We start from the raw sequence: 15678 nt of genomic DNA on the forward strand, positions 1-15678 counted from the left end.
GGCTAGTGTTTAAAGTGTTTTAGAGGTAGGCCATATTGGTATAATGCATTTTTATCTTTAATTCTTTCTTTTTTTACTACAAACTGACAGAAGCCTTGTCACAGTATTTCCAGTACAATATGTGGTACTTTCATTGCACTTATTTTTTTGTTGTGCACATATTTTGTGCAAGAAAAAAAGAAAACAAATTTTGTAGTAAGAAAGTCATTATGCACAGTATCCAGAGACTCAAAACAACAAGCTGAATTTCTGACTTGTGCAAGACACGCAGGTAAACATTTTGGATAGAAATGGCTATGCTCTACATCTTGATGCTTTTACAGAAGTAAAACTGCCTTTAAATGTGTTCAAATCGCAGGTACAGAATCTGAAAAAAAAAAAAAAATGCAATCACAGTAAATGTTAGGCTCAAATTTGTGATTCCTTTTCTGTTAATGTAAACAATACAACAAAAGTTTCAGCACATGTGAGGATTCAGTGCTGTACTGGAGCCTAGCGCATGCTACAAGCCAGAAAATTGTTAACCTTTTCCCCAAACCATTGTAAGATTAAAGCATGTGCCAACTTGTGGGACACTTTCTGAAATACAACTGCTGCTGCTTAAGTCGTGCAAATTAATTCTCATATTTACAGGAGATACAGTTGTGGAGAATGGTTGTGTAATTGACGCACCAAGGGACTCATTTATAAAACATTTCGTAGAAACCATCCTACGTGTGATCTTATGATCATTTGTCCAATGTGTGTACATGTGATTCAGAGAACTGACGTACACACGCATACAAAAAAAGTGCGCGCATCTCTTCCAATTTATAATTTAAATTTAAAAAATAATTTAATCTTGAAATTGTGTGTGGCTGACTGGTTTGAGATCTCCACCTTGTAAATGCTAGTCAATGTCCAAATCCTTTACATAGGAACAGTGAGCGGCAAAAATTGCTTAGAGTTCCAGATACCTGCAGTACTCCGACTCTCTGCCACAGGGAAAGGACTTATATATATATATATATATGAACATTGGTGTGGATTTTAGACTGTGCACTCCACGTTCAAATCTGTGCATGCACACATTTTATAAATGAGGCCCCAAGTACGCACTATAACATCAACAAGAACAACAGTCTTAAAGGGTTAGTTCACCCAAAAATGAAAATTCTGTCATTTATTATTTACCCTCATACACAGATTCGTTTGTGCTCCGAATCTTCCTGAAGCAGTGTTTTGAAATCGGCCATCACTAAATAAGTCGTTATTTTGGTGTTTTTGGTGCTCCAAAAATATTCTCGTCGCTTTATAATATTAATATTGAACCACTGTACTCACATGAACCGATTTAAATATGTTTTTAGTACCTTTATGGATCTTGAGAGATGAAGTGTCATTGCTCCCTATGGAGGCCTCACGGAGCCATCGGATTTCAACTAAAATATCTTAATTTGTGTTCCGAAGATTAACGAAGGTCTTACGGGTGTGGAACGGCATGAGGGTTAGTAATAAATTACAGAATTTTCATTTTTGGGTGAATTAACCCTTTAAAGATTTGAAATGCATGCAGATTCAACAATCTTCTGTCTTGTGATTTGGATTTGTGGTCACATGGCCTTCCCTCATGCAATTTCAATGAAATCCACAAGAATTTTGTGTTTTATGATTCAGAAGCACAAGCATCTCTTCTGTGGTCGCAGTGTGAAATTGTTTTCATTACAGCTGTGTTTCCACTGCAATTACCCAGAACAATTTGTCCCAGAAACGTTTTTCCCCCCAGACCTATTGCTAGCTGCATTTCCATAGTGGTCTAAAGTACCGTTAAGATAGTACGTAGGACTGAGCGCAACTTTCCAGTTCCCGCTGGATTTCCTCCTCCGCATATAAGCTTAATAAAGCCTGAATCTCATCGTCAGTCCATCGGACGTATTTTTTAAACTCCATTGTTGATTCGAATAGAAAACAACTCTTACTGCACGGACCGCAACATACTTTAGAAAAAAGATGGTTGAAATAAAATGCTGTTTGAACTCAACCAATCAGCATGTTCAGCGCCCAAGTCCCACCCCTGATTTTTTACCCAGAACTTCATTTAGACCCTTGTTCCTGTGGTCGAAACACACTCAGTAACACCCCAAAGTTCCTAGTTCCTGGGGAAAGTTACTGTGGTGGAAATGCGGCTTACGTCACCAAAGAGTGACTCGAAGAAAGACAGCAAGGACTGAGGGTAGCATTGGAGATGAGGCTATGTAACATTTGGGGTCAGGGTCATGACCCAAGACTCGTGTTAGGGATCATGTACCTTGTTCTGGAGACACGAAAGATTATGTTCTCATTATGAAATACTTCCACCTATAGCATTCAGTAATGTGCCACTTGAACTTTCTAATAAATATTTAAGATGCTTTGCCCAATGCAATTTCTTGTGCTGAGGTTAGAATCTTGTGTACAGTCTCTTGAGAGCCATGTTGGGATTGGGGTCCCAGCTTAGATGTGGAGACAAGAGGGAGGGGATGAGTTTTTGCCTGCTGTTGTACTGACAGCGACCACTGCAAACCACAAGGTTTCAATTACCATCATGTGACGTGCAGGAGGCAGACACAAGACAAGTTTTTTAAGGCAAGGGATGGTGTAGCTTACTATATCTGATACTGAAATAGCCACCCACCAGGTGCAACTTTACACATATTCTCCGGTTACATTAATGAAAACACAGTCGATAAGGTGGCCACACATGCGGAGGCAACACATTTATAGGAAACGCAGAAAAAGTGCAGATCTCTCTTCTTGTCACTCATTTTGTATGTCCTCAGAGCTTAAAAAAAAAAAAAAACATACAGCAGAATGTCTTGTCTCTGTGCAAGGCGATGTCTCTTTACATGTAAACATTCAGAAGTTGAGAGCTTGTACGCAGCAGTAGTCAGTCAGAGAACTTCTGCTGTCACGCAGTTGTGTGCTTTTCCCCGTCTCTAAGCTGCAGAAGTAGATGATAATTGAAGTGTGTTAGAATTTACACCTGCATAATTTTTATCTTATCAGTTTACAATACACAGGCATGAACTTAAACAGCTAAGAGAACAATTCAAGAAAAGGTAGTTGCACTACTGGTGGAAAGTAGTCCAATATAGTTTGGCATGCAAATATATTACCAAATACATCACAATTTCTGGACGTTTTCAGGCAAGTCCAACCTTCATAAACTCAACAGGTAGAAGTTAATAGTTTCGCCATCTTCAAGGACTCACCATTTTCCTTTGGTTACTCAGGCAGAAAGTGCAGATGGGTCTTACTGGTGGGGTTTTGAGGTTGGTGTTGCTTTGTAAGATGTTTTGATATTTCAGACACGGTTGCCCGTCCCTGCAGTCCTCCCCTAGCAGAAGCACATTGGCCAGGTGTGAAATGTAGCTCGATGCCAATCGCAGAGTCTCGATTTTCGACAACTTCCTGTCGGCCGGCTCCGTGGGGATGAGGGTGCGTAGAGCCGTGAAGGCGGTGTTGACGCTGTGTGTACGGTCTCGCTCCCGAGCGTTAGCTGCCTGCCGTTGTTTACTCACCCCTGAGAGTCTACGGCCCCCCCTGTGTCTCCCCGCCTCCCTATGGCCCCGTGCGGGGCTCCCTGCTCCAGTGGATTTCTCCGAACTGTCACTGCCACTGTCGAGCTCATCAGGATCGGAGGGCAAGCTCTGGGTATCGTGTGCAGGATGTGCATGAACTAGCCCTTGCTCGCCTGTGCTGGACTTCATGGCGTGCAGAGACAGACTGGTTGTTGTGGGTAGTCCATGGCATAGATGCTGGCTGCCCATGGTGCTTTAAGCTGAGTGAAAATAGCAGCCGGGGGGCAGCTGCGTCTGATCCGGTGTCCAGAGATCTTCCGTGGCCCCGTGGCACTTCAGCATGCCATTTCTTGAATGACTGATTCCTTTCTGGATTTGTCCGCCACCATGTGGCTGTGGAAAAGGATGGACAGGTGGAGCTGGGAGGCACCTGTCATGGCCCAAAGAAGGAGGACGTTTGAAGATATATAAATAAATGCACGCACTAACACACATACAGGGATTTGAGTGTTTGTTACACCTTTGGGCTGTAATATTTGGGTACTGGGTCCTCTGGGTGACCTTGTGCAGGTTAACAGAAAGCCAGGACAGTAATGCTCTACTTTCCCAGAGAAGACCCACCTCTGTTTTTGTCCCTTCATTCTAGTCCATTCATCACTTGCTCCTGATATTGTTTGCTTAATATTTCATGTTCTCTGTGGCTTACAAATGGCTTTGCATGCTATGTAATATGTATGCAATAGCTAAGCAACCTTGTTGTTTGACCCAGCGCTAAATTTAGCTCAGAAAGGTTTACAGACAGAGACTGTTGTCGTTGCCTGTAAAATTCGTATCACATGGGCAGTGGGTCACTTCAGGTCCAAAAGGGGAGACTCAGTTGGGATTTAACTGCACATAGGGGGCAGTGTTTCAAATCTGACAGCATTTAATTCAGAACACCTGTCTGACATGCTAGCAATGAGAAGGACTGGAGAAAGTTCTTGGGAGGGCTTTGTACTCAAATTAAGTTTTGTGTTACTGTAGCTGCAATCATTTGCTTGCTTTTAGGTGTAATAAACATTAGTGTTCTGAAAGTAAAAAAAAAAAAATCCCTACTTTGCCAGAAGTTTTTACATCTACACCAACAACATCACAATAACCATGTAAGTGATATTCAAACCATTTAACTAAGGGGACATTTACACAACACTGGTTTCAACAAAAAAATGTAAAACGTATTATGTGTTTACATGATGATGCATTTTGGGGGCCTGAACGCAAACATTTGAAAGCAGGTTTCAAAGTGCAAGAAAAGGATACTGTTATCATCTCTGTGTAAACTAAAAAACACAAATTTGTGAAAATGGTGACATCATGCTCATGCGTATTATGTGTTCAGTCTATAGGCACGTAGTGTTTCTTTACAAAGTGACATAGCCAACTACTGGCCTGGCATGCAGAATACAACATATTTTTCCAGGACCCATGTGAACTGGGATCATTTTGACACTGGTGTTGTCTGTATATGGAAAATGTAAAGGAAAGACTTTTGCATTTTTAGTGCATCATTGTTGTGTACATGTACTCTAAAAGTCTTAGTAGCTGCAGTTAGCGTTAGCATGTAACTCACAAAATTAGCACTGTATAAGGGTTCTCTCTTGAATGCTGTCATCTTATTTCACTTTAATGCCCTGTCTGACTGAACAGCCCAGGTGTGCCCCTGTCTCTCACAAGCAGGTAATGTGTTCCATCTTTAGAGGCAGTAAAAAATAAACAGTCAGTGTTCACCATAACTTTAATTCATTGCTGCTTTTTTGTATGCCAGTTTAGGCAGCGGTTTACTTGCACTCTGTTATGAAAACATTTTGCTTGATGATCATTTAATTTTTAGTCATATTCTATGGTTTAGTTCAGTTGTTCCTGGTGGGCCACTGTCCTGCAGTGTTTAGCTCCAGCTTGCCTCAACACAACTGCCTGGAAGCTTCTAGTATGCCTAGTAAGACCTTGATTAGCTGGTTCAAGTGTGTTTAACTGGGGTTGGAGCTAAACTCTGTAGGACAGTGGTCCTCCAGGAGCACGATTGGACATCACCGGTTTAGTTAGACTTAGTAATAGGCCAGGGGTGTCCAATCCTGCTTCTGGAAGGCCACTGTCCTGTAGTTCTAACTGGCCTCACACCTGCCAAGTTCATGCCTAGTAAGACCATATTTAGCTGGTTCAGATGTGTTTAATTGCAGTTGGAGTTGAACTCTGCAGGACAGTGACTCTCCAGGAGCAGGATTGGAAACTCCTGGTTTAGCTAGACTCAGTAGTAAGACACTAAGCTCATATTTTTATGTAATCACCACTAGATGTCAGTAGCACACCACTAGAGATTGTTATTCCAGCTTTTTAAGGCAAGAAGCACAAGTAGTGTGTGTATGTTAATGGTAAAGAATATAAGAACTAATGGATCATGAAAAAAGTTCTAGTGTGTTGTTGCCACATTAGAGTTTTAAAGTTCTAGTGTGCAAATTGTTTTATGATCACTCAAATCTTAATGTATGGATCTTGTCAGGGCTTCATTTAAACCTAAATTCTGATTGGCTTCCCTTCAGCCATTTGGTAAGTTTGTCCAAATTAATTAACTGTTAAATCTTTACTCTTATCCATTCACATGACAACTCTTCACTAATTTGTTTGACCATTTAAGCTGTTCTTGCAAACCTAAATTACAATATTCTCCCAATGTTCATGTGCGCATGCTAACACAATACATGTGCTGCATCCTTAAAGAGCCAAAACATGCGTTCCGACTGGTTTGTCGTTTATCCTGACAGCCTGACAGCATCGCCTCTAATCTTTAAGAGTGCCTGCTGGGATGCAAAACAAAGATATGCCATTATAATCCGCTGAGAGTTTGCTTTGCACTTAAATTTGCAGGTGAAAGCTCCTGGTAAGTTGCAGAAGTCAGGCTTATAGCAATGGTTTCCTGGATACCCGGCTTCATGGAAGCAAGCGGAGCATGAAACAATTCATATTTTCATTGAATGGTTTGCAGCTCCAAGTTTACATAGACAATAAGACATAGTTTACACTCCAGTTCCAGTTGAGCGAAGGTGAGTGCCAATTAGCATTTTAAAGGCCTAATTTCCTGTGGAGCAAGATTATAAAGCTCTGTGCACACCTTTTAAGCACCTGTTTTAAAACGCTGTTGGAAAGAGTTTGATTAGATTGTCGAATCTGAACACTTTCAAAGCGCCAACGAAAACTACACAATCTCTGGCAGTTTTCTCTCTATGGTTTTCAAGTACTCTTAAATACAGGTCACCATACAAAGGACACCCTGTCCACCTACACATATTCGCACACTTTAAAAGTAACTAGTCTATTTTGAAACCATGCCATAAAACATAATCCAAGTGCTAAGGGCAATTGCAAATCATATCTGAGATGCTGGTCTACTGCACAAAAGAGCCAAGACATCATTATAATCTTGTTATGCAGTGCATATTCATGTCCTCATCATACAGTATGTGTTTTAAATTAGTTATATTAGATAAAATATTAACACTTTTTTTTAGTATATGAACCATATTACTTCCCAATTAAGTGAACATACTGGGTGAACTTTATATAATTTCACTACTCTAGTTTGAGTGGATGTTGTCATTTTACTAGTTGTGCTAATTAATTATGCTCACTTGCTAACTTATAAAATGTTTAAGCTTTTTCGTATTCCCCAATAACCCTTTCCATCATGTTAGCCTTTTGTAAAATCCAGGTCCTTAAAATTGCAATGTAATGGAACTAGCGTCAGATCATATTTTACATATTGTGATGTACATCTGAGTGAAATGTATCATTGACAAAGAAAAAAAAAAGTGGGACAGGACTTGGTTCTATGAATCAGTTGTTGATTGGATGGAGGAGGAACTGAATATGAGCTTTCATTTGATTGTAAGAAGGGGGCATGGTTTAAGCAGACTAAATAATTGGAAAAGTCTGGCATACATCACACAGAGAGAATACTGGACTTTCACTGGAAGATTGAGTTATGAAATTTTGATTAAAAATTGAGGTAAAAAAAAGAAAAGAAAAGAAATGCATACATAGATGAATCATTCACAATAAGATCACAATTAGAAAATAGATTGAATTTCTATTTCATGCCGACTTTAACATCATCCTTCAGGCTGTAATGAATTGGCATCATTACAGAATGAACATCAGACAATATTAACAAAGGATCTAATGAAATATGTGATGTTTTATAGTTTTAAAGTCACTCTAAAGTTATAGAGTTAAAAACCAACTGCGTAACAAGAACAACCCATTAAACAGAACAAAAGCCTGAGAGAGTGGAAAAGGCAGTGAGAGACCATATAATAAGGTAAAGAAACATATGACAGTCCAGCCCAGATGAGAGACACACTTCATGCTTTCATTTCTCCTGCTCGGCAGGTGAACCTTATGAGGGTCTCTCTAGTGCCCTTGCTGACCATTAAAGGCGACTAATTGGAGCCCAGGGACAGACAGCTCCGAGAGCTACAGAAACCTCTCAAAGAAAAGAGTTCCCAGAGAAGGAAAGAGTTCCTCTAGGAAAAAAGTAAATACTACTGCAGTTTTGGACCACACTCCACCATGTACCTTATTGCTACTCAAACTTCAAGAAGAGAAGGGAAAAAAGGGGGGAAAGTCTGAGGTGATGGGTTTCTGGAAGATATGGTTTACTCTTGAGTCATCATGATTTGATCTGTGGACAGAAATCTGCTTTTTCTTCTCAGTTTTTCCCTTTTCTCCTCTAATCTCTCTGCGCTTTAGTCTTCAGAGACCAAATGGACTATAGCATTTCAGTTTTTGCAGATTTGTAAACATAAACTTGTACCTACATCAACAGCCTCTTAAAAGGTTAGTTCACCCAAAAATGAAAATTCTGTCATTTATTACTTACCCTCATGCCGTTCCACACCCGTAAGACCTTCGTTAATCTTCGGAACACAAATTAAGATATTTTTGTTGAAATCCGATGGCTCCGTGAGGCCTTCATAGGGAGCAATGACATTTCCTCTCTCAAGATCCATAAAGGTACTAAAAACACATCTAAATCGGTTCATGTGAGTACAGTGGTTCAATATTAATATTAAAAAGCGACGAGAATATTTTTGGCGCGCCAAAAAAAAACAAAATAAGGACTTTTCACTATTTTAAAACACTGCTTCAGGAAGCATCGGAGCACCAATGAATCAGAGTATTGAATCTTCTGTTTGGAGCGCCGAAGTCACGTGATTTCAACCGTTGGCAGTTTGACATACGATCTGAATCATGATTTGATACACTTGATTCATTTGTGCTCCGAATCTTCCTGAAGCAGTGTTTTGAAATCGGCCATCACTAAATAAGTCGTTATTTTGTTTTGTTTTTTTGCCACCAAAAATATTCTCGTCGCTTTATAATATTAATATTGAACCGCTGTACTCACATGAACTGATTTAAATATGTTTTTAGTACATTAATGGATCTTGAGAGAGGAAATGTCATTGCTCCCTATGAAGGCCTCACAGAGCCATCGGATTTCAACTAAAATATCTTAATTTGTGTTCCGAAGATTAACGAAGGTCTTACGGGTGTGGAACGGCATGAGGGTAAGTAATAAATGACAGAATTTTAATTTTTGGGTGAACTAAACCTTTAAAATGCTGCTAATCGGAAACTTGCATAATCACAATTAGCCACTTCCAACGTAAATCAGGGACAAGTTATTATTGCAAAATATACCCAGACACTATGATAAAGACCTTGACATGAAGCAGACAGCTCTTATCACCTTGGATGTTTTGTTTTTTGAGCGGCGTACAATGTATTGCTTGCTACATGTATACTGCCAAATAAATAAATAAATACATGGTCACGTAACTAATTTAACTTGTTAGATAAGCTAATCTACAACATTTACATTTATTCATTTAGTAGACACTTTTATCCAAAGTGACTTGAGGAAAACAACAGTGATACAATAATTTGTTTATATTAGCATAATGCTTGTGCTAATCTGCAATCTAAGATAACATATTTAGCTACAAGGTAATATCTCTTCATCCATTTTAATTTGTCTGTCATCCAGCTTTCTGTATTTCTTACCATTTTCTTGTTGTTCCAAGGAATGTTGAGGCTGCTTTTACTGCAATCTGTTACTACTTTGAAATGTTGGTTACTCACCGCTAAGCGATCAAGCATAGAAAACAATGTGTTGGTACCACTCAGTAAAATCTCTCACCTCATGTTCATACAATAGATCAAATTAAGCTCATAATCCTTCATTATGACCTATAGACAAGTAAAATGTGATTAAAGAGAGTATACAGAGTAATATAACATTAACTGGACAATCCCCAACAGGTTTATTTATAACACATGGCGTGAGAATCACAGCTTGACAAAAAGATGTTAGAAAGCTGTCATCATCCTCCTCACCATAGGTAACACATCTCAATGTGCTAAATAACAACACTGACGAAGGTAAGAATGCAAATATATGGCTTAATCTTCCTCTGTGGCCCCATATGCTTAAAGAAACCTAGAGACATATGATTATTAAAGGTGCCATAGAATCAAAAATGTAATTTATCTTGGCATAGTTGAATAACAAGAGTTCAGTACATGGAAAAGACATACATTGAGTTTCAAACTCCATTGTTTCCTCCTTGTTATGTAAATCTCATTTGTTTAAAAGACCTCCGAAAAACAGGCGAATCTCAACATAACACTGACTGTTACGTAACAGTTAGGATCATTAATATGTATGACCCCAATATTTGCATATGCCAGCCCATGTTCAAGGCATTAGACAAGGGAAGCCAGTGTTAACTGGATCTGTGCACAGCTGAATCATCAGACTAGGTAAGCAAGCAAGGACAACAGCGAAAAATGGCAGATGGAGCAATAATAACTGACATGATCCATGATTACATGATATTTTTAGTGATATTTGTGAATTGTCTTTCTAAATGTTTCGTTAGCATGTTGCTAATGTACTGTTAAATGTGGTTAATGTTACCATCGGCTGAATCGGCGCATTTTTAATGATGCCCCAAAATAGGCAGTTAAAAAAATGAATAAAAAAAAATCTATGGGGTATTTTGAGCTGAACCTTTACAGACACATTCAGGGGACACCTTAGACTTATATTACATCTTTTAAAATCTGGTTCTAGGGCACCTATAAAGCAATATTGGGAGGAAGTGTGTTCTGTGATACAAACTGAAGCTGACTAAAACCCCCCTTGACTATTGTTAAATCACCGTAATATACAACCTCTCGTATCATATCTCTATTAAAAAATGGCTGCAACAGCCGTATCATAATAATGGCAATATTCTACTGCCAAGTAATAAACTACATTAGCCTAACTATTTACTATTCATTTTCTAAACATAATACAGAGAACCACAGTTCTATGGCTGCTCTTAAAACACATGTGTACTGAGATTATAATTGGGTGCATTATTTATGCACATGACTGATTAATCACAAATTATATGCATGCCCAGAGGATATTTACAAGACTGAAGACTTTATAGCTATAAATTCCTATCTCAAGGTCACTCACATTATAATTAGACATTTCCAAGATCTGAAGGATAGACTGTGAGCAATCTGTTGGACGTTTACTGGGGAGGGGGGAAAGAGTAGAGAGAAGCCCTGCCCATGACTGGTGAGGGAATCTGCCTTAATAGCTTAGCTCCTCCCCTGAATGAGCAGTACACAGTCCGCCATGTTTATCTTCTCGCTAGAGCATTTTACACCCAAATTCATGTTAAGAAATGTATTCTTATTAAAGCTACTAAAGTTTATGATTAGCAATCAATACAGCAATAGGTAATGTATATTACGCTGCTGTCACTTTAATGTTACTTGCTGTTTATGTTCACAGACATAACCCACAGTGTTTGTGAACTTTGTATGTTTTTGACATAACCTTGTGTGTATTTAACAATTTATGTACAATAAGATGCGGAAAAGAAAAAAAATCAGTTTATGACACACTCAAAAAAATAACTCTTTGAACGAACATAAAAAAAATCATGGAAAGGATTTCCACATGATTAAGTAGCTTTAATTCAGCATTATGCAATTCTGTTATTCCAATTTAATGTACTTACGTTGGGTCAACTTAATGTATTAAGGTTGATTCAACTTATTTACTATGGTTGGGCTCAGCTTAATTTAATAGTGTCAGCCCAACTAATTTGCAATGTTTTGTAAAATAAATAAAAAGCAATAAATAAATAAATTGTTTTCATATACATTGATTTTTACAATTAATTCTTTTCGTTTCATTTTGTGATTTACATAACTTTTGTGATGTTCTGTGTTAGAAATCTAGATGTGATACTGGATTCATCCTAAATTGCTTTAACCAAAAACATTGTAAAGCCTAAATTGATCATAAGTCCATTGGTGGCAATGGTTTTACAATCATAGGCGTACAATGCTTTTGGGAAATGCACTACCACAGTGATTACTTTTTTTATTGAAGTAATTTGAAAGTTTGTTATCAGGTCCTAAACCCAAGCACAAGTGCAACAATTCACCACAATGGAAACCCTAAAACTATTAATTAACAGAAACTTTTAAATACCAACATAATAGAACAGTAAACATTAAAAAGTATTTCCATTTTCTCATCTTCCTAAAAACTGCTTAAAATAACACTTTATTTCAACATTTACACTCCTAGTTCAGCCCCTTTGCAAAGCATGATGGGAAGTGAAAATCCTGTTTGATTGAGTCCTGGTTGGGTTTACTTGATTGAAACATGTTATTTCAATATAAAAACATCAAGTTAAGTCAAAGAGTAATCGTTTTAAGTCAATTTAACATGAATCAATCACATTTAAACCTGATACAATGGTGTTGCATGAAAATAAATTGTTTAAATAAGCTGAACAGCATCAAAAAAAAAAAAATCATCTTTTTTTTGAGTGCATAGGATGTGCCATCTGACAGCCAGCTTTCTGAGCGCGCGCTTTGGATGTGTGCGCCTAGCAAACCATATAGCAGATGTTTCAACTTTAAACTGTTATGGCTTTAAATAACTTTAATGATGATGAAGAACTGCAATGTCATGTGACTGGCCAAAAGATGATAATCAAAACCAAACAGATTGTTAGTGTTTGGCAGAGAATTTGAGTTGTAAAGGTGGGTAGCAGCAGCTCATTTGCATTAAAACATACATTAAGAACATACTTAAGAATGTTCCTTCCACTTAAAAATGGGCTTTTACAACAATAAATGATAATAAATGATCTGTGGTGTATTGTGATCTGAAACTTTAGACACATTCTGGGGACACCTGAGACTTATATTACTGTAAAAAAGGCCATAAATAAAATGTCCCTTTTAAGACTCCATATTTAGCTCAGCACTGGTCCTGGAGAGTCTCAGTCCTGCAGTTTTACATGAAATATGGTGAAATATGACTCATGCATGTTTTGGTAAAACTGAAACTACTTAATTGAACTCTTCCAGCATTTCCATTTGTGTTGATATTTATGTAGGCCTATGAGACAAAAATAAATGCGGATTGAAAGACATCAACCGAAACAATTTTGCTCCACAATTTAGCTCCAAAACAACTAAGATCAGAGCAAAAGAACAGACTTTGTGTGCATATGTTTGCTTGCTTCTTTGGCACACGTTCAAATGAATATTTAACGCATGCGCGCTTCACTCTCTATGGAAGTGCCTGTCACTGTTTGTCAGTAATTGCTGGCCTTGATAGTGCTTAAGTTTTATGATTAAAATCCAGGTTTCCGTTTTGCCCATAATCCTCGTGTTCCTATTCCCACTCTGTAGAAGTTCACACCACCTGTGGCGGTAAGTCTGACAGTGAGATGATGAAATTCTTTGTCATACGTCTTAGCGGGAGGTACGAGACAGGGAGGTACACCTTTCCATGGAAACACACACACTCATTCACACATATGGGCGGACACATTTGTAAGGTGCTTAAAGTTGTGAACTTGTTGCATTATCTTAACGTGCATGAATTTTCAGTGTCTTCAACTGAAGAGTTATCTGAAAATCCCGTATGACTTTCCGCAATACTTTGTAAAAGTTGAAAGCCCTGCAGGATGACAGGCAGACACTAAAGGGACCATGCCCAAAAATGAAAAATCTGTCTTCATTACTCTAACAGACCTTAGTCAGGTCATAATGAGTTTTACGAGGCATAAAACGAACAGTCTTTACAATGGCTGGCATGTGCTGTATAAAGGTCAGACTCCTACATCAGGTAATTTCCACAACTTTGTTTTGAGGTGTTTTTGTCTAATATGGCACCACCTTGAGTATAATTCTCCGTAATACTCATCCCTATTTTCCATGCATTTACAATGAATGGAGGCTGAGATGAAAAAAGACAAAGAAAAAAAAAAGACAACAGTAATAACAGTAATATTATTGAATTTTGTTAGTATTTAAAATAGGTGCTTTATGAGCCATTCCACTGAATGTATGATATGTCCCCAGGACATTGTATGTATAAATATGCATTAAAATTAACTATAAAATACATATTATTATTAAGCAAAATGTCATGAACATTAATCTAACTGCAAATTGAAAATATATAAATTAAAACATCATTAAAAACTACTCAGAACACTAAAAAAATAGCATTTGTTACATTTTCCCACTACCTAAACCTAAACTTTATCAAGAAATAAAATATATATATATATATATATATATATATATATATATATATATATATATATATATATATATATATATATATATATATGTATTAACAAGTATATATATATATATATAATATATATAGTTGTATGACTCCATATACCATCTATGCTAAACAAAACGTAATTCCATGAGAAATCCATAATATTCTATATAAAATACACATTTTAGTCGTTTCCCCAGGTTTTCACTCACTCCTGTTACCCTCACACATTGCCCCCTCTAAAAAACTTGGAACATGCCACATGACATATTTTCAACAGGAAGTTGCATCATTTGGATCTTTTGCAGGCCATAAGAAGACCAAAAGTAAGTCCTCTCATTTTAATTTCTGTATATTTGATGAAATTGTAACTATGACTGAGAAGGTCAATCACATCGTACTGTCCTGTTATGTAAATTATTTCTTAGATGTTATTTGTTTATTTTAAAAAATATTAACTTTATGTAAGTCACTAGAATTTGCTTAGTGTCATCATGCTATTAGCATGTACTCCATGTGGCAATTTGTCATGTATTTGAATTTTTTTTGCTAAAAGCTCTCTAAAAATCCTGTTACTTTCAGTCCTGTTACTCGTTATGAAAAATAACAGGAGTGAGTAAAAGTAACAGGAATAAGTAGAGTCCTCTGTTTTGTCGTTTTAATAGTATGAATATTAGTTGATATAATACTATTCACCTGTATCATGAATTTTACAGTTAAAATGACTTAAATTGTAGATTTATAGGATTAGTTTTACAGAGTAAATGCCATGCTTGCAGGGAGCCAGTCCACCACAAAGTGATTTAATCTTTTTGTCTTTGTCTTACTTATCTTTTGTAGAAGATGGAGAGAACCCATACTATGCAGTTGCCAGAAACACCCCCGGCATGCTGCAAAGGAAGGAGTGATACACACCTGCAACCCTCTCTTTTCCCCCCCTATTTTGTCTTTCCTTTGCTCCCTCTCCCCCCTCTCTCTTTTCCTCTCTCTCCTTCTTTCTCTTTCCACCTCCTTCACTGTGAAGTACTACTAGCACACAGCACATCCCTTCAACACAGAAATCTCACTCACACACAAGTACAAACTCTCTTCCTCATACATATATGGACACTCATTCCTGTTACCCAGTGTTCATTCCTATTACTAAGTGTTCACTCCTGTTACTAATTTTTTTTCTTCTAAAAAATAAAGTTAAACCACTGTTTTTTTTGTTTTGTATGGTGCATTTTTATACAATTATTAAATAAATTATTTTTTAAAAAATATATGCTTGAGGCTTGTCTTTTAAATGTTTTTTTTTTTTTTTTGCATTTTTTTATTAAAATACACCTTGCCTTCATGTAAAGTGATTTTTTTTTTCTTCTCTCAAATATCAATTATTTGAACAAATAACCAATCATTTCTTTAAAATAAAAACTTTCTCGAGGTGAATACAAA

The 15678-nt window shown here is 37.3% G+C and overlaps 1 protein-coding gene across 1 annotated transcript; it reads right to left on the reverse strand.

Annotated features, from left to right (window-relative positions):
• Positions 1-722: 722 nt before the first annotated feature.
• si:ch211-246m6.4 (transcription factor 15) lies at positions 723-6973 on the reverse strand. The gene is made up of 2 exons (XM_067395998.1): positions 3231-6973; positions 723-2959 (listed from the first exon to the last, which is right to left on the reverse strand). Exons 1-2 carry the CDS (start codon positions 3786-3788, stop codon positions 2927-2929), a joined length of 591 nt encoding a protein of 196 aa, XP_067252099.1. The 5' UTR covers positions 3789-6973; the 3' UTR covers positions 723-2926.
• Between the last annotated feature and the right edge of the window lie 8705 nt (positions 6974-15678).

The sequence above is a fragment of the Chanodichthys erythropterus genome, chromosome 10 (genome assembly GCF_024489055.1).
Source record: "Chanodichthys erythropterus isolate Z2021 chromosome 10, ASM2448905v1, whole genome shotgun sequence".
Lineage (NCBI taxonomy): Eukaryota > Metazoa > Chordata > Actinopteri > Cypriniformes > Xenocyprididae > Chanodichthys > Chanodichthys erythropterus.